At 47.0% G+C, this 22,948-nt stretch overlaps 3 protein-coding genes across 5 annotated transcripts; 2 read left to right on the forward strand and 1 right to left on the reverse strand.

Annotated features, from left to right (window-relative positions):
• The first annotated feature begins 452 nt into the window (after positions 1-452).
• On the forward strand, positions 453-14,839 carry zc3h13 (zinc finger CCCH-type containing 13). 3 transcript variants are annotated; one of them, XM_036541247.1, is made up of 21 exons: positions 453-593; positions 1,494-1,643; positions 1,969-2,078; positions 2,371-2,482; positions 2,857-2,968; positions 3,338-3,465; positions 3,714-3,752; positions 4,403-4,554; positions 4,770-4,970; positions 5,241-5,387; positions 5,654-5,970; positions 6,183-6,605; positions 6,809-7,036; positions 7,401-7,920; positions 8,389-8,498; positions 8,880-10,121; positions 10,985-11,539; positions 11,913-12,059; positions 12,477-12,677; positions 13,383-13,546; positions 13,856-14,839. In XM_036541247.1, exons 2-21 carry the CDS (start codon positions 1,509-1,511, stop codon positions 14,030-14,032), a joined length of 5,220 nt encoding a protein of 1,739 aa, XP_036397140.1. In that variant the 5' UTR covers positions 453-593; positions 1,494-1,508; the 3' UTR covers positions 14,033-14,839. The 3 variants fall into 3 exon arrangements, with proteins under 3 accessions (XP_036397140.1, XP_036397141.1, XP_036397139.1); XM_036541248.1 differs by having other exon boundaries at positions 1,500-1,643; positions 2,860-2,968; XM_036541246.1 differs by having other exon boundaries at positions 1,500-1,643; positions 13,856-14,838.
• A 299-nt stretch (positions 14,840-15,138) lies between these two features.
• LOC118785812 (CCR4-NOT transcription complex subunit 11-like) lies at positions 15,139-19,131 on the reverse strand. The gene is made up of 7 exons (XM_036540749.1): positions 18,424-19,131; positions 17,468-17,632; positions 17,031-17,183; positions 16,746-16,948; positions 16,277-16,479; positions 15,836-15,932; positions 15,139-15,651 (listed from the first exon to the last, which is right to left on the reverse strand). Exons 1-7 carry the CDS (start codon positions 18,749-18,751, stop codon positions 15,454-15,456), a joined length of 1,347 nt encoding a protein of 448 aa, XP_036396642.1. The 5' UTR covers positions 18,752-19,131; the 3' UTR covers positions 15,139-15,453.
• Positions 19,132-20,229: 1,098 nt separating this feature from the next.
• On the forward strand, positions 20,230-22,217 carry LOC118785731 (60S ribosomal protein L31). Its single transcript, XM_036540632.1, has 4 exons — positions 20,230-20,355; positions 21,185-21,310; positions 21,706-21,818; positions 22,145-22,217. Exons 1-4 carry the CDS (start codon positions 20,252-20,254, stop codon positions 22,174-22,176), a joined length of 375 nt encoding a protein of 124 aa, XP_036396525.1. The 5' UTR covers positions 20,230-20,251; the 3' UTR covers positions 22,177-22,217.
• Positions 22,218-22,948: the final 731 nt, after the last annotated feature.

Consider the following 22,948-nt stretch of genomic DNA (forward strand, 5'->3'; position numbering starts at 1 on the left):
TTGTCGTCTCCCCGCTCCAATACAGTAGATGGCGACATGCAACCTTTTGTTGATTTATCAACCGCCATTAAATCTACTACAGAATACGGAAAGCGGGGTCAGTTGGGACAGAAGATCTCCATTTTGTTGAGTTTTACGTTGACGCCAAAGGTTGCCATCTTTTGAGGTTCAAAAGTACCGCGAATACTGGCAACTATCGACGGTTCCAATACATTGGCTGACTATTTGGTGAATGTTTTAGATAACTGTTGCATACTTATTCCTGTATTTCACCACATACATGTTACTTAAATTAAAAATTAAAAATGCGAATAATGTTGAGATAATTATAGCGCTAAATAGCTAATGCGCATGTGTGTTGAGCCTCTTGATGACCTCAAAGTCATTCATTGGTTTAAGTGCAATTTCTCTGTCCACAGTGGTAACGCATCTAGCTAGCTGGCTGGCTCTGTGCGATTCCAGCCTTTTGAGTTGCAACCATGAAGGCTAGTTGGGGGTTCCCAACGAATGAAATACAAGGGTATAACTTGTAATTTCAGCAAAGAACCCCTTGGATTCTGTAAACTGGACGTGGCACAGAATTAATATTTTGGGTGAGTAGCTAGCTACCCTTATTTAAAGCATGCATTTTGTGTAATGCAGGGCTCGTTGTAGAGTAGGCCTCTCTTACCGGATTGAACTTGGATACTGTAGCTAGCTGGATTTTTTTAGTGAGTAACGTGAGCTTGCCTGGGGTTTTTAGTGCCTGTGTTTTTGGATTTAAAGGCCTATGCACACCGCAATGATTCATCCATTTTGATCCATGCACTTAACTTCATGTTTCTGTGAGGTCAGCGTGGCTAACTGGTCTGTTTACAGTTAGCTTGCTAGCTAGCTAGCTAGCTACAGGTCTTCGTTAAAATGAGCACTGTTGTGTGCAACCAGTGTTACAAATGCATCATATCCATAGCAAGTAACGTTGGTTAGCAGTACGGTAATATGCAAAACTAACGTTATGCTTCCCAACTAAGTTAGCCTAGTCTAACATGTTAGTTAGATAAATTTCGCGGTAGTTTAGCTATCAGTACCCTGCTGTCTGGGTGACTAGCTATGTAGCTTGCTTCTACCTTCATGTCTTTTGAATCCGTATGTATTTTAAGTCCGCATCTAGCTAATTTAAATACAGAAATATGTTGATCACTATCAGAGGCATTAACAGCTTGCTAGTTATACACAAGAAGACATTTAGTCAATGAGCTTGTTGAACATCTAACAGTTAACGTCAGGTAGCTAACATTGATTTGTGAATTGTTTCCTAGCTAGTGCAATAGTTAGCCGGCGAACTCAGCAGTTTCACGTGGCTAGTACTAGCAATAATAACACATCAAATAACAGCATCTAATCACATACCGTAGATTTCTCTGAAATGCTTTGTGAAGTAACCATTCCGCCATATTCTTGTCTCTGTGTGTCATTCACGCGTGTGGTACTAGCTAATAGCTAATGTTGAAAAGTTGCAGCCCAACAGAATGTCCAAGATCAGGCGGAAGGTAACAGTGGAGAATTCTAAGACCATATCTGACAGCAGCAGCACCACCATCCCCTCTCGCCGGCCCAGCGTGTTTGAGAGACTAGGACCTAGTACTGGAAGTAATGCGGCCGAGGTTTGTATTTATCTTGCTTTTCGTCTTGTACTGTCCCGTGCACTTCCTTATGAGAACAATTCATTTCTGCAACAATTTGTGACCCTCTGTTACAATTTGTATAATGTGTAGCTTGTCAGACCTTGTAAGTCGTTATAAATAAGAGCGTTTTCCAGACGATGAAGATGATAATGATTGTTTTCATTCATCATAAGTTCAACTTTATTTAAAGAGTTTGCTAGCTCTGTCTTGATGCTGAACTGCAAATAAAAATTTCGGCATACGTTTTTTCTTAAGTGGTATAATTTGATAAGTCATGGAAATACGCCTCCTCTGTTTGATTCAGACACACTGTAGAAATTGGCTAAAGACTGGAAACTGCAGTTACGGCAACACTTGTCGCTACACACATGGAACTCAGCCACGAGGCAAAGGATTCAGCGGAACTTACAGAAGGTGAGCCTGCCTAAGGGGAAGTGTCTCACTATGACTGCAGCCAAACCATGACAGGGCTGGGCTGAATGTGCCCATTCCAAGGCGTGCAGCAGAAATCCATTTTGCCTGTATTCTGAAAATTAATTTGAGGATTTCTTCGTAGCAGTGAAAGCCCTGTTCATGTCCACTGTCATAGCAACACATGTTCACAGTGGTCTGACCTTGCTGTCTCAGTCTTCCTGTGCATGATGATATAATGCTTGCCCTTCTGCTGTTGTTTCTTTGTTACGCTCACTCGAATGTGGTCTTCCAGGTCATCAGAACGACCCACAGGTGATCTCAGAGAGAGGATGAAGAACAAGAGACAGGATGTTGAATCTGATGCCCAACAGAGAGACCTAGAAGAGCCCACATCCCCTACAAGAGTAAGTTGTTGCTATTGCTGCTTTAATACGGAAATCGATCTTATCACTTCCATTTGGTCTTTAAATAGAATGTGTTAAGTTACTTTTTTGTTACCTAAGGTTTGTTATTTAATTCAGCTTTGTAGAAGGAAATTGTGCTAATGCCGAGGAGGAACTAATTAAACATTCACAAAAACAGTTTTTGGAGACATGGTTACGTCAGTGAATAGTATTAAAAGGTTATTGAGCTTTTTCATCCGTGGAACATCATCCTGGTGCCCCTTTTGCATAGCAGTGTGCTTCTATACCTTCACTGCTGCTAGGATTTTGAACTTGTCATCTAATATTATTGTGTGTGCCACTGGAGTTTGGAATCTTTTGTGTAATTTGTTCAGCAGAGAGACTCCTCTCGAGGCCGTCACCGGGAGAAAGAGGATATAAAGATCACAAAAGAACGAACTCCTGCTAGCGAGGAAGAGCAGGCTGAGTGGGACGCCAATCGTGAAGGTGACACGGGGAAGGGGACTGTCATCAGGAATTCTATAATGTGGAGTCTAGCCATGACTTTTTAAATTAAAGTGCAGTCAACATTTTATGTTTTGTGTACAGTGATGTAATACTGTAATTAATGTAAATACCTAAGATTTTGCTGTGATTGGTGCAAAGAATGTTTCAGCTTCCAAATAATGGGTAGGAAATTTTTGAAAATGATGAACAGCATCTCCTGTCTCTTGGCATGAATTTAATGCCAGTCTGTTCCCCTTCTTGAAGAGGGTTCAGTTTAGTATGGTTTAGTGTGCTGTTTGAAGCATTTAAGTAGCATTCCCAATGCCAATGCCACCGCACTCCACACAAATAACTATGTTATTCTATCAGACTCGGATAACGGTGACTACGACTACGAGTTGTCTCTGGAAATGAAGAGACAGAAGATTCAGCGCGAGCTAATGAAGCTAGAGCAAGAGAACATGGAGAAACGGGAGGAGATTGTCATCAAGAAGGAGGTAAAAACCCCTTGTTCTCAGAATTGCAGACCCACAGTTTGTAGTGCTAGTGCATATGTGGGACATCCTGCATCTAAAGCAGATGGTTTAAAGGTGATGTAGGCTTCAGGAACAGTGGGAATGTGAACTGCTTTCAGGATCCAGTGTTCAGGACCATTTTAATTGCTTGTTATAAAAGGCTAACCAGTGAAAGCCATGTCTCCCATTTGGCAGAACTCGATTGCTAACACTGAAATATTTCTTAACAGGAACAACCCAATAAGAACAGGACTAGTAGCCTAGCAAAGGTAAGCCCCGCTTTTAGTCTTGAAGGGTTCAGTTATTCTAGTGTATTCACGTTGCTTTGTTTCTGACAGATCACAGGTAGTTCAGTATGGGAAACAGTTGGAGTAAACCAAACATAGCCAAGCCAAAACCACTTGCCGTGGTTGTCTCTCTGTTCAACCAAGAGGCATTTTGTTTGGAAAATATTCTCTGTGAACGTGTTGCCTCAGCTTTCCTGCAGTAACGTAACTGCGCATTTATAATTCAAATGAGTCTTGACATTTTCAGATGGGCTACACATCATTGGCATGCATTGTCGGGTAGTTAGTTGGCAAGTTGGGTAACCAGCTATGCTGTCATTAAGCTGTGCTCACTGTATAGTGAATTCAGTGCCAAGATGTCATCTGTGCTGACTGGCATTATTGCATCATGAACAGAAACAAATCAAGTACTGAGAAAATACAGAAGTGTGACTGGAAATGAGCCTGTGACATGTTTCAAAAGGCATTCACTATGTTTTTATACATGCAACAGTGAATAGAACCAAATCTAGTTAGGAGAGGCCCTTAGTGTTAATGATAGTCATGCCTGATGGGTTATTTGGTCATTATCCAGGATTTGCTTGAGAGTCCAACACATGCAATTAATTTTTTTCTACTTGTGTCTTTCCCAGATATCTCCTGAGCCTGCAAGTTCAAAAGGGTCCCCTTCATCTAGGAAGTCCAGTGGATCTCCCAAAAACAAAACTGGTACCAAATCTTCAGGTTCAGGCAAGAAGGAGAAGAAGGCCTCTGTCATTTCCTCTCCAGTGTCAGACCAGGCCAGGTCAGTGGGGCTGAATGCTGGCTCAGGTGGCTGTGCTTGGATAAGCAAAGAGATGGAAAGTTGAAAAGGGGGAAAACTGCTATGACTCTGCATTGATTTTGCAGTGACCATTTGACATGATACAGAGCTTTGAAAATAGTCTTGTCTGCGGAGGATGTAAAGTGTAATGTTTGACTTGGTGTGACATGCTTTCTGCTGGTCCCTCTCAAACCCAGACCCTCCAAGACGGCTCACAGCAAGAAGAAAGGCCCTCGCACTCCCAGCCCCCCTCCGCCCGCCCCTGCCGAAAACCCAGTCGTGGGGAAGAAGCACAAAGGCAAGCACAAGAATAAGGACAAATCGGAGGAGAAGCCCAAAGAGGGCAAGGAGAGGGGGAGGGACACAGAGAAGCACAAAGAGAAGAAGGAGAAACGCAGGTAAGAGCACAGCGGGCATTTACATGGGCATCTACTGGCATTTACAGTGAAGTCTATGTTTGGTCTACTGGTATTTACTATGAAGTCTATAGGTCAGACTTTAGTGTGGGTTACTGGTTTTTACAGCTGTGAATGGCCTTAAAAGAAGTTTCTCTGCTGTAGAAATAATTCCTTTTTTGTCAAAGATAAGACAAAAACGTGAGATGTTGTACTCTACGTTTGGTGCAATATCTCTGCCTCATCAGTTGTGTGTTTTATGGTTTGTTGAAGGGACCGCTCAGAGAGCTCTCACAAGCCCAAGAGGTCTGTGACCCCAGAGGAGCGTTCAGGCAGTGCATCCTCCCCTTCCAGAGAGGTTTCCCCCTCCCCCAGACTGGCCTCCCAAAAACCCTCCTCTCTCACCTCTCCACCGCCAAGGTGAGCACTGCACAGCCAGCCAACACATGACATTGTCATTACCGTAGTGTGGTTAGTGTCACAGTAAGGCTGAGATGGCTTGACCACAAGTTCTTGATGGTAACACTGGTCATTATTCAGAAATGAGCTTTAGCAGGTTATCACTTTAGCTGTGTCAGTCTGCATCTGTCCATGACACAGATGAGCACAAAGCCTTCAAGGACAAGTAACTAGGCCGTTTTATGAGAGTGTCCTGCCTCTAATGTGTTCACTGTTTTTTCTGACAGGTCCCCGACGCCGCCTCGGCACCACCGCACTCCCACGCCCCCCCGCCACCACTCCCCCTCCTCTCACTCTGGGTCCTCCACCCTGAGGCACTCGGCCTCCCCGCGCCACCGCCACTCCGCCTCCCCGGCGTACCTGCGGGAGCCGGCCTCCTCCCCCACCCAGAGGCCTTCCCGCTCCCCCGCGGCGCCCCGCCCATCCTCCCCGCCCCACCGCCGGCCCAGCCCGAGCCGGCACCACTCCCAGGGGCGGGAGAGAGGAGGGGCTGAGAGAGAGAGGACTCCGCCCCTGCACGAGCGCCGGCTGGAGCGTAGAGATGGTACGCACTGCGACCCCCATACCACTGCACACTATCTGTTCAATAACAAGTAGCAGTCTGTTAGCTTTTTCATAGTACATGGGGCAGCAGTGTAGTGGTACAGAGCAGGACTCGTAACCGAAAGGTTGCCAGTTTGATTCCCACTGCTGTTGTACCCTTGGGCACGGTACTTAACCCTCGTCACCTCGTTTCTCTCTCTCTCGCCCACCCAGAGAGCCGTGGGAAGCGGGAGAAGGACAGCAGGGACGAGCGGGACTACGAGGCCGAGCAGGGCTCCTCCCGCCAGTCCCGCGAGGACAGGGACGCGAGGGAGGGCCGCGAGCGGAGGGAGGCGCGAGAGCGGCGGGACGGCAGGGACTCCCGCGAGCGGCGGGCGGAGACGCGCTCCGGCCGGGACTCCCTGGAGTACAGGGACAGGGACCGCGACAGAGACCGCGACCGGGACAGGGACAGGGCGGACACCCACAGGAAGGAGGAGCCCCCCCAGGAGGAGCGGAGCTACGGCAGAGGCCACGCCCGGGAAGAGAGCGGGCGGGCGGAAGGGAGGGGCGAGCTGCGGGCGGAGTCCAGGACCGAGCCCCGTGCAGACAGACCGGGCAGAGGGAGGGATCGGGGCACCGAGGTGGCTGACAAAGGTGAGAACACAACCACACACATTAAAGGCCGTCATAGACTTTTTAAAGATTGATTTTCTTCAGTAATTCATCCATGCACCCATGTAATTACCCGTGTTACTGTTGTATAACAGTGTGCCTCGTCTCGCTGGCTACTGCAGAATAGCAGCTGGCTGTGCAGTGAGGTGAGAGTGTGAGGTAACGCGCTGCAATATCGTGTCCAGGGGCTCGGGGATCCAGAGGCTCTCAGCTGGATAGCGGCAGCGGCAGCAGCAGCGGCAACTTGCACGACAACTGGGAGTCCCGCGGGAACTACGCCGAGAGGAGCTCGGAGAGAGGGGCCGACCGCGAGCGCTACGACGGAGACCGGCGGGGGGAGCAGGGCAGGGACTCGTCGTACGACCGGCGAGGGGGGCACGCGGAGCGCGACCGCAGAGAGAACAGAGACAGAGGTGAGATGCCACGGCAAGGAAAACGGTGTGCAGTGGGAGGGTCAGGCTGGCCGCTGCTCCAGGGTTTTAACCGTATTTGGCTAGCTGTGGACAAGCAGATTGGATAAATTAAATCATTAAGTTGATTCTTTAGGAGGGTTGCCCGGAGAATAATGCTTCACATGTTTTTTCTTGTTTTCTTTTTTAAATCCCTGGGAAATGGATAGAACTGTTGTAGCTGTAATGTGTTACTTGATGTCTATATTTGTATGTTTGAAACTAATAATCTGTAAATTCTAGGGGGTCAGCCTCAGTTTTGTGCAGTATGTTTATTCAATTTAGAGAAGAGAAGCGTAGTCTGAGTGTGTGCAATCTGTTTTTACAGACCAGAGGGCGTCCTCTCCAGCCAGGCACCAGGGGCGAGGGGACGACCCCGACCGAGAGGAGAGGAGGGAGGAGCGCAGAGAGGACCGCAGGGCAGACCGAGGGGAAGACCGGCGAGAGGACCGGGCCCGGGAGCGGGAGAGAGAGAGGGAGCGGGAGAGGGAGCGGGAGAGAGAGAAGGACAAGGAGCGAGAGCGGGAGAAAGAGAGGGAGGCGGAGCGGGAGCGCGTCAGAGAGAGGGACCGGGAGCGCGAGAGGGAGAGAGACAGGGAGCGGGAGAGAGAGCGGGAGAGGGAGGAGAGGGAGAGGGAGCGCGAGGAGAGAGAGAGGGAGCGGGAGGAGAGGGAGAGAGAGCGGGAACGGGAGAGGAAGGAGCGCGAGCGAGAGAGGGAGCAGAGAGAGAGGGAGAGGCAGAGAGACTGGGAGGAACGAGAGAAAGGGAGGGAGGAGAGACGGGACCGCAGGGACGACCCCAGAGACGAGCGCTCTGTCCGAGACTCCCATGAAGACAGGAAGAGCAGGTGAGCTCAACCCCACACGCAGGAATGTACCACAATGCAGGAGCATTGCTTCTTGTTAGTGTCTCTCTATTAGTGACAGAGACAGTGGGCCGGTTAAATAAAATTCCCATCAGCACCTTAAAAACCTGCCAGCTAACTTAAAACATATATTGAACAGTTGCACTTATTAGGAAGTGCCTATATTTAAGTCCCACAGCCATTACTGATCAAGGTCAGCGAACCTAATGTAGACCGTCTTCTCCAGAGGGCTTTCTAACTATAGAATTCTTATAAAGATAAAATCCTCATTTTATCCACCTCTATATTGATTTGGACCTTCTTTTTCTTGATTTTGACGAAGTGTGTGTTGTGGATTGGGTGACGTTTCTTTGCTCCTGAATGGTAGTCATCACGATGCTTGTCCATGCTGTTTTATTAACACTTGTTTGTCTTGCGATAACTGCTCTACTCTGTTCCCTGTGCATTCAGTCGGAAGAGACACCGCGTGGACAGCAGTCCGAGCCCGCGGCCGTCCCCCAAGAGAGCCCGGGATGCCAGCCCGCCCGACAGCGACGGCTACAACAGCACAGAGGAGAAAAGTGAGCTCTTCTCTGCAAAAAGTATTTCACCCTTTCCCTAGGTTTCATTTGTTCATTTTTTATATTATTACATTAGTCATTACAGTAGATGCTCTTATCCAGAATGACTGCCAGCACAGTAGAACAAGGTGTATCCATTTTGAATTCAAGTTGAATCAGCAACAGTGTCAGCCCAGGCTAACAACACTCCCACACCAGTGAGTGTGAGCATAACCCTGTTCAAACCTTACCACAAGTTAACCTGTGCAACCTGAATAGACAAGGAAAACCAAGTATACTTTAGCGCTTTGGAAAATGTGAATCTTTGTGTTCATATCCAAGATGCAAGTCCTATTGGGTATGTGTGTGACTTAATTCTATGCTTGTCTGCTTGTGCCACAGGAAGTGAGAAACACAGGCTCCTGAGTCAGGTGGTGCGCCCTCAGGAGTCTCTGCGGTCTCCGCCCCGCCCTGCCGCAGAGGACAAATCGGCCCGATGGAAGGATGAGGAGCGCAGGGTGGAGAAGAAGGACGGGGGCGGGGGCAGGAGTCGGCACGAGGAAGCCGAAACTCGAGGGGGCAGGGGCGGGGAACGGAGAGGCGGAGAGCATATTTCGGACAGCTCCGCCGTGGCTGGGGGGTCGGACTCCCGGAGGGGCAAAGAGAGACAGGACACAACCCCTCCCGCCGCAGCCCCCGTGGTAGAGGAGAAGGTCACGGCAGCGGTGGTGGTGGGGGTCCACGAGGAGGGCAAGAAGAAGACCAAGTCCCAGAAGAAGGGCCTGAAGAAGAACCGCAGGGAGGAGGACAGCGCCGGCGCCGGCCCCGGCCCCGGCCCCGAAAGGGTTAACCCCGAGCCGCCCAGCGCGGCCGCCCCCGACCCCCCGCCGCTGCTTTCGCCCCGCAAGACCACCAAGAAGAAGGCGCTGGAGAAGAAACGCAAGCGCTCCCGGGGGGGCGAGTCGGACATCTCCGAGGAGGAGGCGCACCACCACCAGCCCAGCAAGAGGAAGCGTGGCCCCAGGACCCCCCCCACCCTGCTGTCCCACTCCCCCACCCAGAAGCCCCCGGTGGCGGAGCCGTCCGCCCAGCAGCAGCCAGCCAAAGCCGACGCCGCCTTCAGCGACTGGTCCGATGAGGAGGTCCCCGAGCGCGGGGAGACCGCCCCCCCGGCCCCCGTGGAGAAGGCCCGGGCCGAGGGGGCGAGGAGGGGGCTGAAAGGGGGCAAGGACAGGCCGGAGTCCGGCATCGCGCCGCTGCTGTCCCAGGAGCCGCCCATGCTGATGCTGCAGCAGCAGCAGCAGCTCCCCCTGCAGCCGCTCATGCCGCAGCACCTCCTGCGCAAGGCGCCGTCCGAGCAGAAGCGCAGCAGCAGCCTGGGCAGCAACCAGAGCCGCGCCTCGTCCCGCCGCCTGCGCTCGCCCTCCAGCGAGTCCACGCACCGCGCCGGCGGGGCCGACGACCAGCAGGGGGCGCACTCCCGCAGGGGCCGGCCTCAGGGCGCGAGCTCCCGCGACAGGGGGCGGGACCGGGAGCGGGACAGGGAGAGGGAGCGCGACAGAGCGCCGGTGGTGGAGCCCACAGAGAGGAGGTCCCGCATCGACCAGCTGAAGAGAGGGGAGCCCAGCCGTAGCACCTCCTCCGGTACGCCCGCCTTCAGAAACGCCTCAGTCTGCTCTCACACCCATTTCCCATTGTACTCTCACACACACATGAATCAATCCGATTTTAACACTTAGAAGGTGACTATAACTCTGCTCCGCTAACTTACAGAAATTGTGCTGAAAATCTCAACTCACTAGGATGATCCACTTAATGAGACAACTCCATGATGCTCATCTGATTTTATTTATTAATGGGGCTGCCAATGTTAATGTGTCAATGCATACTATTAATTTCAAATGGATAACATCTGCCAGTATTAATAACTCCACTGCAAAACAATGAATTGCAGGAATTATTGAAACAATATCAGATGTCCTGTCTCATTTCTCCTCTCTATCATGATATGTGTAGCTAGCATATAGCCAGCAATCTCTGGCAACCTTTTTCTTCTCCTACGGATGTGTGGAAGGGTCAAAATAATAAGTGATGTTATTTGCTTTAAAAAATAAAGGTGTTATCCATTTAAAATGGATTGCATGTGTTAACCAGTTAACATTGACAGCCCTGTTTAAAATTGTATTTCATCTTAATATTCACTTAAAATTAAAAAAAAAAAAAAGTCATGACTACAGGTCAACTGATGTTTTCTCCGATAGGTGTCTAATTCTAACATACAATTAAATATGTGATTAATTGAAGATTCATCTCAATTTTGTTTATGTTTTTAAAGTTTGACAGCCCTAATTTAGTTTCATTTTGTTCATGTCCTCTTAGTCCTTTGGGACCTCTAAAAAAAGGTGGAAAGGCTACAGTTAAAACATGGTAGTTTCGGTGTGGTGTCGGGATGGCCCAGACTGAGTGACGGGTTTGGTTTCATGGCTGCGGTGCCTCTCCCCCCGCAGACCGGCAGGACTCGCGCAGCCACAGCTCGCGCCGCAGCTCGCCGGAGTCCGAGCGGCAGGCCCGGTCCCGCGCCGGCTCCTACGACAGCCGCGAGAGGGAGCGGGACCGCGAGAGGGAGCGCGAGAGGGAGCGCAAGGAGCTGCGGCAGCCGCGCGACTGGGAGCGCGGCGAGCCCGACGCCCGCGACTGGGCCGGCCGCGCCCGGGACCCGCCGCCGCCGCTGCTGCGGGCCGGCAGGGACGCCCTGCGCGAGCGGGAGCTGAGGGAGCTGCGCAAGCGGGAGGCCGAGCTGGAGAGGGACAACCGGCACCTGGCCGAGAGCCTGCTGCACGAGCGCGACAGGGAGCGCGAGCGCGACAGGCTGCTGCTGCTGCCGCTCGACCTGCCGCCGCACGCCGACGCCAAGGCCCGCGGCGAGCTCAAGCCCGACCGGGGCGAGCTGGAGCCCCTGCTGCTGCCCCGCGAGCCCGTCTCCGTGGAGACGGACAGGGCCGCGGACAGCCTGCACTCTCTGGAGGAGGCGTGCGAGGCGGAGAGGCAGGACAGCGTGGACGGTGAGCGCATGGAGCTCGGTGCTTTTCAACGACACGTGGCAGCACCCCACATTTACACAGGAGTTAATATTTTTTAAGCTGATGTTATGGGTCTAATTCTGTAGATACATGTATGTAATGTATATACATGTGGTACATATAGTGCCTTCCATTGACTGAGGTTAGAGGCCATACTCAGTGCATGTTAGTTGGTTGCTGAAAATTGTTTGAAGCTTGAAGAGAAGAGTAAAAGCTTTGTGCCACTTTTACAAGCATCATATAAAAATAAAATTAAGGATGGGAAAATGTAGGTGGTTTCAAAATGGATTGCCACCCATTTCATATATTCTGAGCATTGGAAGTACTGTGTGTGACTCCTCTTTGATGTGTGCAGAGGAGGATGATGGGAAGGTGGAGGATGCGCAGTCCGCCGTGTCGGGAGGCGAGGAGTATGAGCCCATCAGCGATGATGAGCTGGACGAGATCCTGGCTGACAGCGCACAGAAGAGGGAGGACCAGCAGGAGGAGGAGAAGATCCCAGGTACAACCCCTGAGCAAAGACTTTCGTTTGTAGATCAGTTTTTAAATGGGGGACAGCCAAAGTGGCAAGTGTGTCAGAATCAAGGGACTTTATTCTCTGTAACTGGTCAGTAAACCCACAGAGGATCATGTATATCAGTGGGTGGAAGAATATCTTTCAACAACAGGGAACATCTATATTTGAAGTGCATCCCCAGTGTTGCTGCCTGTTAACCCCATATTTGGCATCCTTATTTCAAAGCTTGCTGCTGTGTCATATAACCTTTTCAAAACAGCTGTAAAAACACATCTGAGCTTGTGAGATCCTGAGTTTTCCACCCATGATGTAGCATGTCTCTTGCTCTTAGCTTAAATGAGTGGGTAGAATGAGTGTGCTTTAAGGGAGGCTGTGAGGCCTAACCTTGCCGTGTCGCTGCAGGGCCGTTGGATGTGATAGACGTGGACTGGTCCAGCCTCATGCCCAAGCAGAAGACTGAGCCGCGGGAGGCAGGGGCGGCTCTGCTGAAGTTCACCCCAGGGGCCGTCCTGCTGAGGACGGGCGTGTCCCGCCGCCTGGCGGGCCCCCAGCTCCTCGCCAGGGTGAAGGATACCTGCCAGCGTGAGCTGCAGGATCCCAAAGGTGAGGAGGGGGAGTTATATGGGGAAGGTCCCTTTTGGTCACATTTTGTGAAACCCAGGCAGTCAAACATCTGATCTTTTATTATCGAGAAGTCAAATAATATTCTGAGAGTAGTTAGTTGGATAGAGACATGTAAATGGAAGCTGTTAAATGAGGTCTAATAAGTAGAGCCAGAAGTGAGAAGGGGGGAAAAGTCAGTGTTTCAAGGTGTCAGTGATCTGTTACAATTTTGCTGTAGCTTCATTATTCATTCATTATTGGTATTTAGCATCTGCTTATCCAGAGCGAATTGTTTTACACATTTACATGCCTCGGTTTACTGAGGCACTGTTAAAGAAATAATTCAGGCGGAGCGGTTGTTCTGATTCAGTGGAGCAAAGTTTTACTCTCGTGCTTGTACGGGGAGAGTCAACACATGCACGCTGGACAGGTGATGCAGTCAACCCTATTATAAAGTTGCCAACAGTACAACAGCAGTGTCCTAGCGTGGAATTGAACCAGCAACCTCTCTGCTCCTACCACTATGCCATGCTGCTGCCTCACCTTCACACCAACAAAATGTCATTATTTACCAAAAACGTGTTGTGATACAGCCTTGACAAAGTTGGCAAAGCCTGGCAGTGGAATAGTTTAACAGTACTACAGTTATGTGACATGACCTTTATACCAAGCAGCTGTCCAACCGAACTCCCTCTTTCCCTTCAGATGCTGACAAGCTGTTTGAGCACGACCTGGGGGCTCTGAACATGGCTGCCCTGAAGAGGAGGGAGGAGAGGGCAGGGCTGCTGCGAAACCTAGGCCCCTGCTGCAAGGCCCTGTGCGCCCGCAGAGACATCGCCATCCGCAGACAGCTGCTCAGGAACGACAAGGTGCGAGCCGCCCCGGGACTTTCCTTATTCACCTCACAAAGAAAGAAGACAGGGAACAGAACGAACTTTCAAATGTCTCCTATAACTTGGACTAACTCATATACATTGCTGCCATGGCCTTAAACGACTCAGGGCCAGGCGCATGTCCAGCAAATAACAGCATATAGAATCATTATACCGTAATGGCATTAACAGTTGTGCCATACAAAAACATTAACTTGACATTCCTCACACTCCAGCCCTCAGAGGACACCCCTTATTCCCCTGTAAAACTGTTGTTTAAAACCGTTGTTGATTCTCTCCCCTCAGGGCACCACCAAGCATATGTACACGGGCGCCCCGGTGGTAGACACAGAACTGCTGCAGCTGAGCGTGCGCCTGCTGAAGAAGAAGATGACGCCGTGCCAGCCCCAGAGCCAGGAGAAGGCCGAGGCGGGCGTCCCCCTGTCCGAGCCCGTCGTGCAGCCCGAAGTGTGCGTCCCCTGAGAGTACTGTTCGGTGTGCGCACGCTCGCACGTAACGCAATGCTCTGATCCAGGATCACGTAACCCTGTCCCTCATCCAAACTCCAGTCATGTTGTTCAAAACCTGAGACTGATTCAGGGTCTTTGTTTGGAGGGTGTATTCCATATACAAGCATGACATGTACCATAGAGACTGCTGGATGTGCTAGCCTATGGCAAAAAAAAAAAGGTCCTGTCAATTGAACTTGATGAGAAAATTGACACAGAGCAATGAGATACTGTATTAATGACTCTCGTTTTTTATTAGAGCAGCATGTTTTGTTTTTTAATGTTCAAATTCTCTTTATAACGTGTTGTACCCGAATTCAGTTTTGTTGTGCACCAGTTAGTAAAACTAAGCCTTACAATTGGTCACTCTTCATTTTGGGTGAGATTTATTCCTGCTTTGAATTAATTTTAACTTGTAGCTGTATCAAAGTTGTGGAAGTACAAGAAATGGAAGAAATATACTGTCTCCTATTTCTCTTTGCAGATGAGCATTTTGCTGGGTATGAAATTTTAATCAGTGACCACAGATTTTTTTTTTTTTTTTTTTAGCACCTTAGGATTTCTTACTCGAATGATAAATTATGTTTCCTTTTAAAGGAACAGTCACCCTCTCTACATGTAGAGCAGCTGTGTGTGAAAGCTTTGGTCTCATGGTTTTATTTGTCCCAACATGCTTCTTGAGCAGATTTTAATCTAAAGCAATGAGTTAGTTCTGCAAAAAAAGAAGCTTTGCCAAATGAATGTGTGCTTCCCCTATTCATTCTGAACTGAATTCATTCTCACTTTTTGGTAAAATGGCGCTGGTTTTATATGTACATGTTCTTCATTACACATGTCAGTGCAGCTTTCAGTTTTAAAAGCTAGTCATACAAGTTCTTTGTTTCAGAGCAACCTTTGTCATTGGAAATATGAAACTTGAAAAGTGCTGTTTCAATCTTTGTATTGCAGGGTTATACCCGCAAATGTGACTGAATGAATTCATTCCCTGTGATTGTAGCAGCTAGTCACTTTGACCAATCACTTTCCTGGGTCTGCTTCAGAAATGGCTCCTGCTTATCCAGATTCTGACCTCTACTCACTGCATTTCTGTCGCGCATATCCAGTGTAGAAAAGAATTGTGATGTAGTGAAGGTTCAACATTTACATTTCATTTAGAGGGAAAGAGTGACAAAATAACAGATCAGAACAGCCTTCCTTCTGCTGTGCAGTCACTGGCAGCATATCCAACACAAGTGACACTGTTTCAAATCTCTTTGAGTATAATTAATCTTTGACAGACAATCAACAGCAAGTGTAGAATGTGTACATTCTTATACAAAAAGTAGAGCGTCAGAACAGAGAAGGGCTTTGAGAAGTTGATAGATGGAGGATGTGGGTCATTTGGGAGGCAGGGAGTTATTTGGCGGGTTTTGCTTCTGGGGGTGTCTCTCCTGAATCCAGAGTCTTCAGCAGCCGGAAGAGCCCGGCAGCTTCACGGATCCGGCTGAACTCGATGCAGAAGGCCTGCACCTCGATGAACAGGTCCTGCACGTTGATGATCTTGTTTCGGATCAGAGACTGCAGGAACACGCAGACAAGGCGCACCAGACGGTTCTGCATAGGAAGGGAAAATTTCAAATGAGTTGTACTTATGAACTTAAAACCACAGCTGGACTAACGCTGGCTGGCATTTTGATATGTTGTGTAACTTAGCAGGGAGTTGAATCTATAACCTGGCAGTGTCCATGTAGGCACTGAACATCTTTGCCTTGCTAATGTCTATGTAAAGACTACTTACCTGCATGTATTTATCTTTGATCTGCTCACATGTTGAGATACAGTTAGAGATGTACAAATGAATGAATTCTGGAGGAAGGTCAACTGCAGTTGTTAATCTGTACAACAGAAAAAGAGTATGAAAATTGCACATTTAAGTTGCATAAACTTAGCAAAGATGCACACTGTGAAAATCTAGCAAAGATGACCTTGTTCTTTAGTGGAGTGATCCAGGTATTTATGACAGTTTCCGTAGTCAGTAAAATGACTGTAGTGTAAAGTTAGACAATCAAATGCTGCTGCTTTTCGCTTTAATGCCAAACACCTCACCCATCTTTAGTCTTGAACATACCAAATAGAACAGTGGTAACCAATTTTGTGAGCAACCTTGTGTGATGTCCAGAGTCATAAAGCCGTCTACATTTAGGGATGATGTGTGTGGAACTGAATGTGTGATGGTTACCTGTTCACCACCTCCATGGAGTGCAGGGACATGTCCATGTTGACGAGTACAGAGAAATACTCTGTGATCTGGCTGGACTGCATCAGCTTCAGCAACATCTCTATGGCCACCAATGGATTGTTCTCTACCAGGTCAGGCAGCTTGGCTGGGGACAGCCCGATGTGATACACCAGCTTTGGGTCTGCCTCTAGCTCTCCCAGCAGCTGTGAGGAAAGAACAAAAGGCTAAAAGATTTCTGTCCATGATCATGTCTTTCTGTACTTGCTCTTGCTTTGGGTTGATGCAGCGCTAGATCTGCTCATGTCAAATGTGCTATCAGTCTACATAATTATATGGCATTTGTTCTTTCCTACCTCAATATTTTCTACCTTGGAGTATTAAATGCTACACCTGTTAGTATTATTAGTTCATAAAGATGTAAATGTTGCTTGCATGGAAGACCATAGTGTACTGAAAGTAGTGCACATGCCTGTGATTGCTGTTGTGCAGAAAGAGGGCTCTTGAAGGCCTTGGACATGATGCGTTTGATCTCCAACCCGGTACTGTTCTTAACGCACATGGAGCGGTCCCACTGCACGCGGTGGTCGGGCTCGGAGGGGTTCAGCCAGGACAGCTCATCCTCACACACGTGCAAAGGAGGGGGTGGCCGGATGAACTCAGGACGAAAGTGACCTTATCGGTGCATCGAACACAGTTTGGTCATCTCTGTTATAATAAAACGCACAAAGTAACTGTTGAAGTGAAAAGCACTTACTCTCCAGGGGAGGTCGTGGCCCAGTGACCAAGGCCTCTGTGATTTGATTGGCTACGGAGCTGTCGAATCCTGAATTGGAAGAATCTGGGTCAGGATCATTGAGGATGCTGGGAAAACTGGCCTTACTTTGTGTGGGCAGCTCCGACTGTCGTTCTGAAATGTGGAAGGAAGCAAATGACATTACTACACATTGCATGTTCTAATGCTTGGAATATACTGGCTAACCATAGAGATGCTCTGACAATGTGGGCCATCAGTTCCAGTGGAATTGCCTTAGTTCAAGTATGGAATGTATTAATCATAGTCTGGGAAATGCAGGTCACTCGATGGAAACTCCTGCTAGACAAAAACCAGCAAGACCTGTGTTCTTGGAGAACATGATACACTCTTCGTGAAACCTACACAAATTATGGTAATGACACATATGAATCGCCCACCTGCAAGAGCCAGCTGAAGCCCGCTGATATCTATGGACTGAGGCATGTTTCCGACATCCATGCATGACACCTGTTTGGGCGTCTTCTTAAACAGATCCCTGGGAGGGGCTAGCATGAGCTGAGACAGGAAGAACTTCTCCTGCTGTGTTATAGGTGGGAGAAATCCTGCAAATATTGTGCAGTTTGAGATGGGTTATGCTGTGCAGTTTTTTTTTTTTTTTTGTTATTTTGCTAAAGTGAAGTCTGTACAATACTGTAAGACAATGTTGTACAGTTTAAAACAAGACGGCTGCAAAGTTCATGGGTGAAAACGTCTACTTTATGAATGTTTGTTGTCACTAATGCAGAACGCCAGACAGCACATTTGCGTAATAATAAGCAATAACCAGCAAATAAAATAGGATTTGGTAAGCGGACATGCTCTTAACAGTAATAAGACAGTGTTTCTCAGTCTTGGTGACCCACTGTGTATGCTAGTTTTCCTGTAAACAAATTGGGCTGTTGGTACTGTCTGGTTTTGACATCTCACAAGATTTCTCACTGTTGTAGACACATTTGTAACAATAAAATGATCAGTAACATTGTTTCTTAACTTTATTTCTGTCCCTCAAATCCAGCTTGGCTAAATGCATTAAATTTAATTAGCTGTTTAATTAGCATTTCTAACTTCGACTGCAGTCTGTGCTAGTGAACTTAAACGTGTCATGTAACTGCCAGGAAACTTACACTAAGGGACAGTGGAACATTAGCTATCCATCTAGAAATCAGACTATTTAAATCCAACTGTAACTAAATTCACCATACATTATTGGTCATCGGGGCCTTCAAACTAACTTAGGTATTACAAAATCACATCATGTATATCACCTCAGCTCTGTATACATATATCAAGTAATCATGAGAATACTGTTTAATTAGCTACAAAAATATTTAGCAAAATGTTATCAGCAGCATACCAGACAGAGGTTTGTCTTGCTCCTCTCCAACTGGTGGGGGATTTAAAAGGTGAGCAAAGACCGCGGCAAAGGGGTTGGCGGCGAGCGGCTCTGTGCGATACATTTCCCATAGCAGGTAGAGAGCCGTAAGACGCTGGGGAGAACTTGGCAGGACTGATAGGAGATCCGGTTGTTGTAGCAGCATCACCAGAACTGAACCCACACGGAAATGTTCTGCCTTCCCAAAGTAATGATGAAAGGCAGTTGACAGACTTTCGAAAGTGTTAGAGCAAGCTTCTTCGGAAATTATCCCTAACAGATTCGATAGCTCCTTCGGAGCCAGGGTCATTGTTGTTTTTGGGTTGGCTAGCTAGCTAGCTTGCCAAATATGCAAAAAATAAAGAAGCAAATCCTTAGAATGATTAGCAAGCTAGATTTAACTTCTCTTGTACTTCGATTTCTTGCAGCCTTGTAGCATATTAGCTAACTAGTTGGCTCGCCACAATAGCAACGCATACAGATCACGACGCATAATGCACAATCCCTTGTCGGAAATCTAGCGCTTTACAAATTAACGGTTTGAAGAGAATAACTGAAATAAACTGGGTAAAACTGAAATATATGCCAATATGACTAGCAAGCTGTCAAATCTGTGAAGTCCTCTTCACATCGGAACTTACAGGAATTTAAAACTCATCACGGTGCAATGGCTAGCGAACTAGCTACCTGGTTAACGGCAAACATATGCTAATAATGATGTACGACATTTCCGTCAGGTTTACAGCACAAGCGCGATAGTCATAATGGGTAATGTAGTGTAAATGTGGACGATCGCCAAGTACATTTACAAGCTTTGGCAGGGTGGGAAATCACATTTTCTGTAATTACAGCAAGTAGTTCATAAGCATAGATGTGAAGGTAAAGCGTGTGAATGTTCGTTATAAACATACATTCGTTCATCCGGAAAATAGAATGTTTTCTTTTTCACAATCATTATAAAGTAAACCGGATATAGTTTTTGTTCCGCAGGGGTAGTATTACCCAGAATTACTTTGTCCTTCCTTTCCGACATTTCCCAGAGAGAGTGAGTACTTTCTTAGATGAATCGCTTCAAGAATCTATTTTCATCTTCATCTAATTAACTTGAAATATAGCATGTTAATCACATAAATGCAGACGATTACACTTCACTGTATATATTATGCCATTTTTAAGAGGTTACATGCTTAAATTTGACCATTTAACATGGTGAGATGTAGAGATGTGTATAACACCGGATAAGGCAATCGTAGACAGTTCATGTGGCAAAATCATACACCTCGTTGTACATATACTAGCTGAAGCTTACAGCTAGTATTGTTTCGCGTTAAGCTGCGGTCGAACGAAGCATTTCCAGGCTTGGTTCACTAGCTAGATCGCCAACTAGCAACTTGTGCGGCTTGTTGCTAATCCAGTACTCCAGTATTATTTCGGTTCAGCCAACTATCACATGTAATGAAATATCTGGGTTTGGGTTCCACCTCTGTCGCGGTTTGAATTGTATGATCGGAACCATTGTTAAAGAATTCAGTGGAAAATAAATTGGAGTCTGAATCTACGTTGGGCAATTAAATGTGGGTGGAATTAAGCTATTTAGGTAAATACTGGTATTGGCCCAGCCGTAGTAACTTGCGCCTAGGCCATACCGGGGAAGCTAGATTTGAAGCTATATTTTAGCTAGCTAAGTTGTGTTCAGGGTGTATTAGTTAGCTAGCACTCCAGAGTTGTGGCATGATTTGCCCGTCTAAGGATGTTGGGAAAGGAGGTTGATTTGCCTAATTAAAACCTTTTTCTTTTCCTTTTACTTGAGATGGCTCCAATTAAGAAAGGCGAAAAGAAGAAGGGGCGCTCTGCCATCAATGAGGTGGTGACCAGGGAATACACCATCAACATCCACAAGCGCATCCATGGAGTGTGAGTACTGCGGTCTGAGATGACTATGCTGCGGTATGCTTTAGCATTGTCATTAAATATCAATGATACCAGAGCAGAGACATCTGCTGCCAAGTCCTCCGAAGACCCAGATGTGTAAATAATGTTGTGCAGGGCAGGAGGGCCTATGTTGTGCATAATGTTGGTTGGAAATTGTGTCCAATGGCCCATGCAGTTGTAGTTGTAGTCAGTGCATTCCACATGGCTATAGAAGTATATGACATTAGCAGCTTTGTCTGGTTTTAGTAATTTGGTGTGATTAATACTTACCATTGGATACTAACCAATGAGTCTCGTTGGCATTGTTTTCAAATGTATGATACAAGTGGCAAGCAGATGAACATGAGTAGTGAGAATAGCCGGAATCTACACTGTACAGTGATAGTAAGCATGTGCTGTCGTTGGGCAATTTAAAGTCAAAGTTATGAATGCGTTAAATCAGTCTGAGAATCTCGGATCCTTCAAGACCAAATTTACCACAGTGGTGGATTCACTTTGGATTGTCCAGCAGATTGTCGTCGTACCTCACATTTTTCTTCTGTGTGACAAGTTCATAATCCTGCAAATGCACATCATGAAGAAATTAGTGAATAAGTGGAAAAATAAATGAAATGTGCCATATATGTGTAGGTAGCCCCTGCAGGCATCATTGGTTACAGTTCAGGGTATGATTACCCCAGATTCAAAACAACCATTTTTCCTGCACTTGTTGCATCTGAAAAGAGGAGTAGGGTTAAAATGCCATGAAATTGTAAGTTGATGTCCTCAAGAAGAGCTGATCTCCCATGTTAACAAGGCTTCTGTGCTTCAGGGGTTTCAAGAGGAGAGCTCCCCGCGCTCTGAAGGAAATCCGCAAGTTCGCCATGAAGGAGATGGGAACTCCTGATGTGCGCATCGACACGCGTTTGAACAAGGCCGTGTGGACCAAAGGCGTGAGGTACAGTGGAAGGGGGAATGGGAGTCCTCAGTACTGTTGTACAGCTTGGGTGATAGATCAAAGTAGGTTTAGGGTGTCATGGAAGAACATGACAATGTTGCGTGGGGGAAATTAGGGGCTTGTTTGAGAGAACAAATCACCTGTGTTGTTGGTTAAAGTGTTATTTGTACATGTTAATACTAATGGATAATAAGAATCGGCTGACTGCTAAAATGGCATTTTTTCCTAGGACATCCTTATGCTAGTGTGGAGCGTGTCGTGAAACAACTCCTGGCAGTTGTTCACTATGGCACTAAAAATGTTGCTGACTAACTGAAACTTCAGTAGATATAAGTCCTTCATTTGCAGAAATGCATGTAAGCCATGTGATAACGTTTGCCTATGTGTTTTTGCAGGAATGTGCCGTACCGTATCCGCGTGCGTCTGTCCAGGAAACGCAATGAGGACGAAGATTCCCCCAACAAACTGTACACTCTCGTCACATACGTTCCTGTCACGACATACAAAGGTGAGTCCAGTGACTGTTGCAGTATGTAGTGTTGGTGTGAAGTAGTTTGTGATTGTACAGTAAAACAGTGTAGGGTTGTAACGTGTTCTGTATGCAGCAGTATCACTCAAGAAAAGCTTGAGTCACTGTTTTGTTTTCAGTCAGAAATGGATCGTTCAGATGCTGTTAGTTTTGATCTTGTATAACCAAAGTTAAATTGCTTTTAGTCTTGTGGCGATTTTGAATGAATGGATATAAAATTTTAGAGTGGAGATAAAATGTGCTTAATATTGTTTCTTTGATATGATTTGTAAAAGTGTTGACTTTTTGTTTGTTTTTTTAAACAGGTCTGCAGACAGTCAATGTTGATGAGAATTAGAACGTTCTTCATTACTGGAAAAATAAATTTGTAAAAGGATATTTGTCTGGTGTGTGATTTTTCTGCATGTTTAATCTGAGCAGCAGTTTATAGCGGTGGTTACATTAGTGCACTCTGTAAAGATGAAGTTTAATGGCCCTGCTGTGTGTTTGAGCATCGAACTCTGCTTGATCCACTGGAGGTTCCCTGTAAGAGTGTTACACCATTTGCGTTAAAAGTCATGCTCCATCAGAATGTTTACTCTGAAAAACATTAGCCTGAGAGTTGTCCTCAAACCAGCGAATGTAAAAGTCCATGCTTTTAATTTCTCTACTGGAACATTTTAGAGGCTGCATCGCTGTGCTGTAATTGCTGAAAAATGTGTCGTCATTCATTGCAGATGTCCCAGGCGTATTTAAATTCAGAACTATTTTGCCTCATAATGTGCAAGTTTGTCACATGGCCGTGATGGGCTATCTGCATCATGTAGTCATTAAAATAAACATGCCTCATTTTAAATTATGAATGTTGTCATTGGCTACCTATCATGCAGTATTTAAAGTATTTTAAAAAATCTGAGTATCATGCAGTATTTAAAAAATGCAGTGGTGTGCACACTCTGAATGTTGTCTTTGTGCTTTTTAGAGGAATTGTGAAGAAAAGCAAGACTTTGGCCCGAAAGCAAGTCCTGCAGAGGGATATATTGGCCTTAAGGTATCCCTTTGCAGGACTTTATCAGATCTACAGTACAGCTGTGTCTGTACTAAATATTGCAAACAATGCTTTACAGTTG

Source organism: Megalops cyprinoides, chromosome 11 (assembly GCF_013368585.1).
Source record: "Megalops cyprinoides isolate fMegCyp1 chromosome 11, fMegCyp1.pri, whole genome shotgun sequence".
Classification (NCBI taxonomy): domain Eukaryota; kingdom Metazoa; phylum Chordata; class Actinopteri; order Elopiformes; family Megalopidae; genus Megalops; species Megalops cyprinoides.

Coding starts and splice junctions, on each gene's coding strand:
- zc3h13 (XM_036541247.1), top strand. CDS start 1,509: ATGTCCAAGATCAGGCGGAAGGTAACAGTGGAGAATTCTAAGACCATA. Junction 2,969..3,337: donor GTGGGACGCCAATCGTGAAG/GTGACACGGGGA, acceptor TTATTCTATCAG/ACTCGGATAACGGTGACTAC. Junction 12,678..13,382: donor TGAGCTGCAGGATCCCAAAG/GTGAGGAGGGGG, acceptor CTTTCCCTTCAG/ATGCTGACAAGCTGTTTGAG.
- LOC118785812 (XM_036540749.1), bottom strand. CDS start 18,751: ATGACCCTGGCTCCGAAGGAGCTATCGAATCTGTTAGGGATAATTTCC. Junction 17,633..18,423: donor GCAAGACAAACCTCTGTCTG/GTATGCTGCTGA, acceptor CAATATTTGCAG/GATTTCTCCCACCTATAACA. Junction 17,184..17,467: donor GCTTCAGCTGGCTCTTGCAG/GTGGGCGATTCA, acceptor TCCACATTTCAG/AACGACAGTCGGAGCTGCCC.
- LOC118785731 (XM_036540632.1), top strand. CDS start 20,252: ATGGCTCCAATTAAGAAAGGCGAAAAGAAGAAGGGGCGCTCTGCCATC. Junction 20,356..21,184: donor CACAAGCGCATCCATGGAGT/GTGAGTACTGCG, acceptor TCTGTGCTTCAG/GGGTTTCAAGAGGAGAGCTC. Junction 21,311..21,705: donor GTGTGGACCAAAGGCGTGAG/GTACAGTGGAAG, acceptor GTGTTTTTGCAG/GAATGTGCCGTACCGTATCC.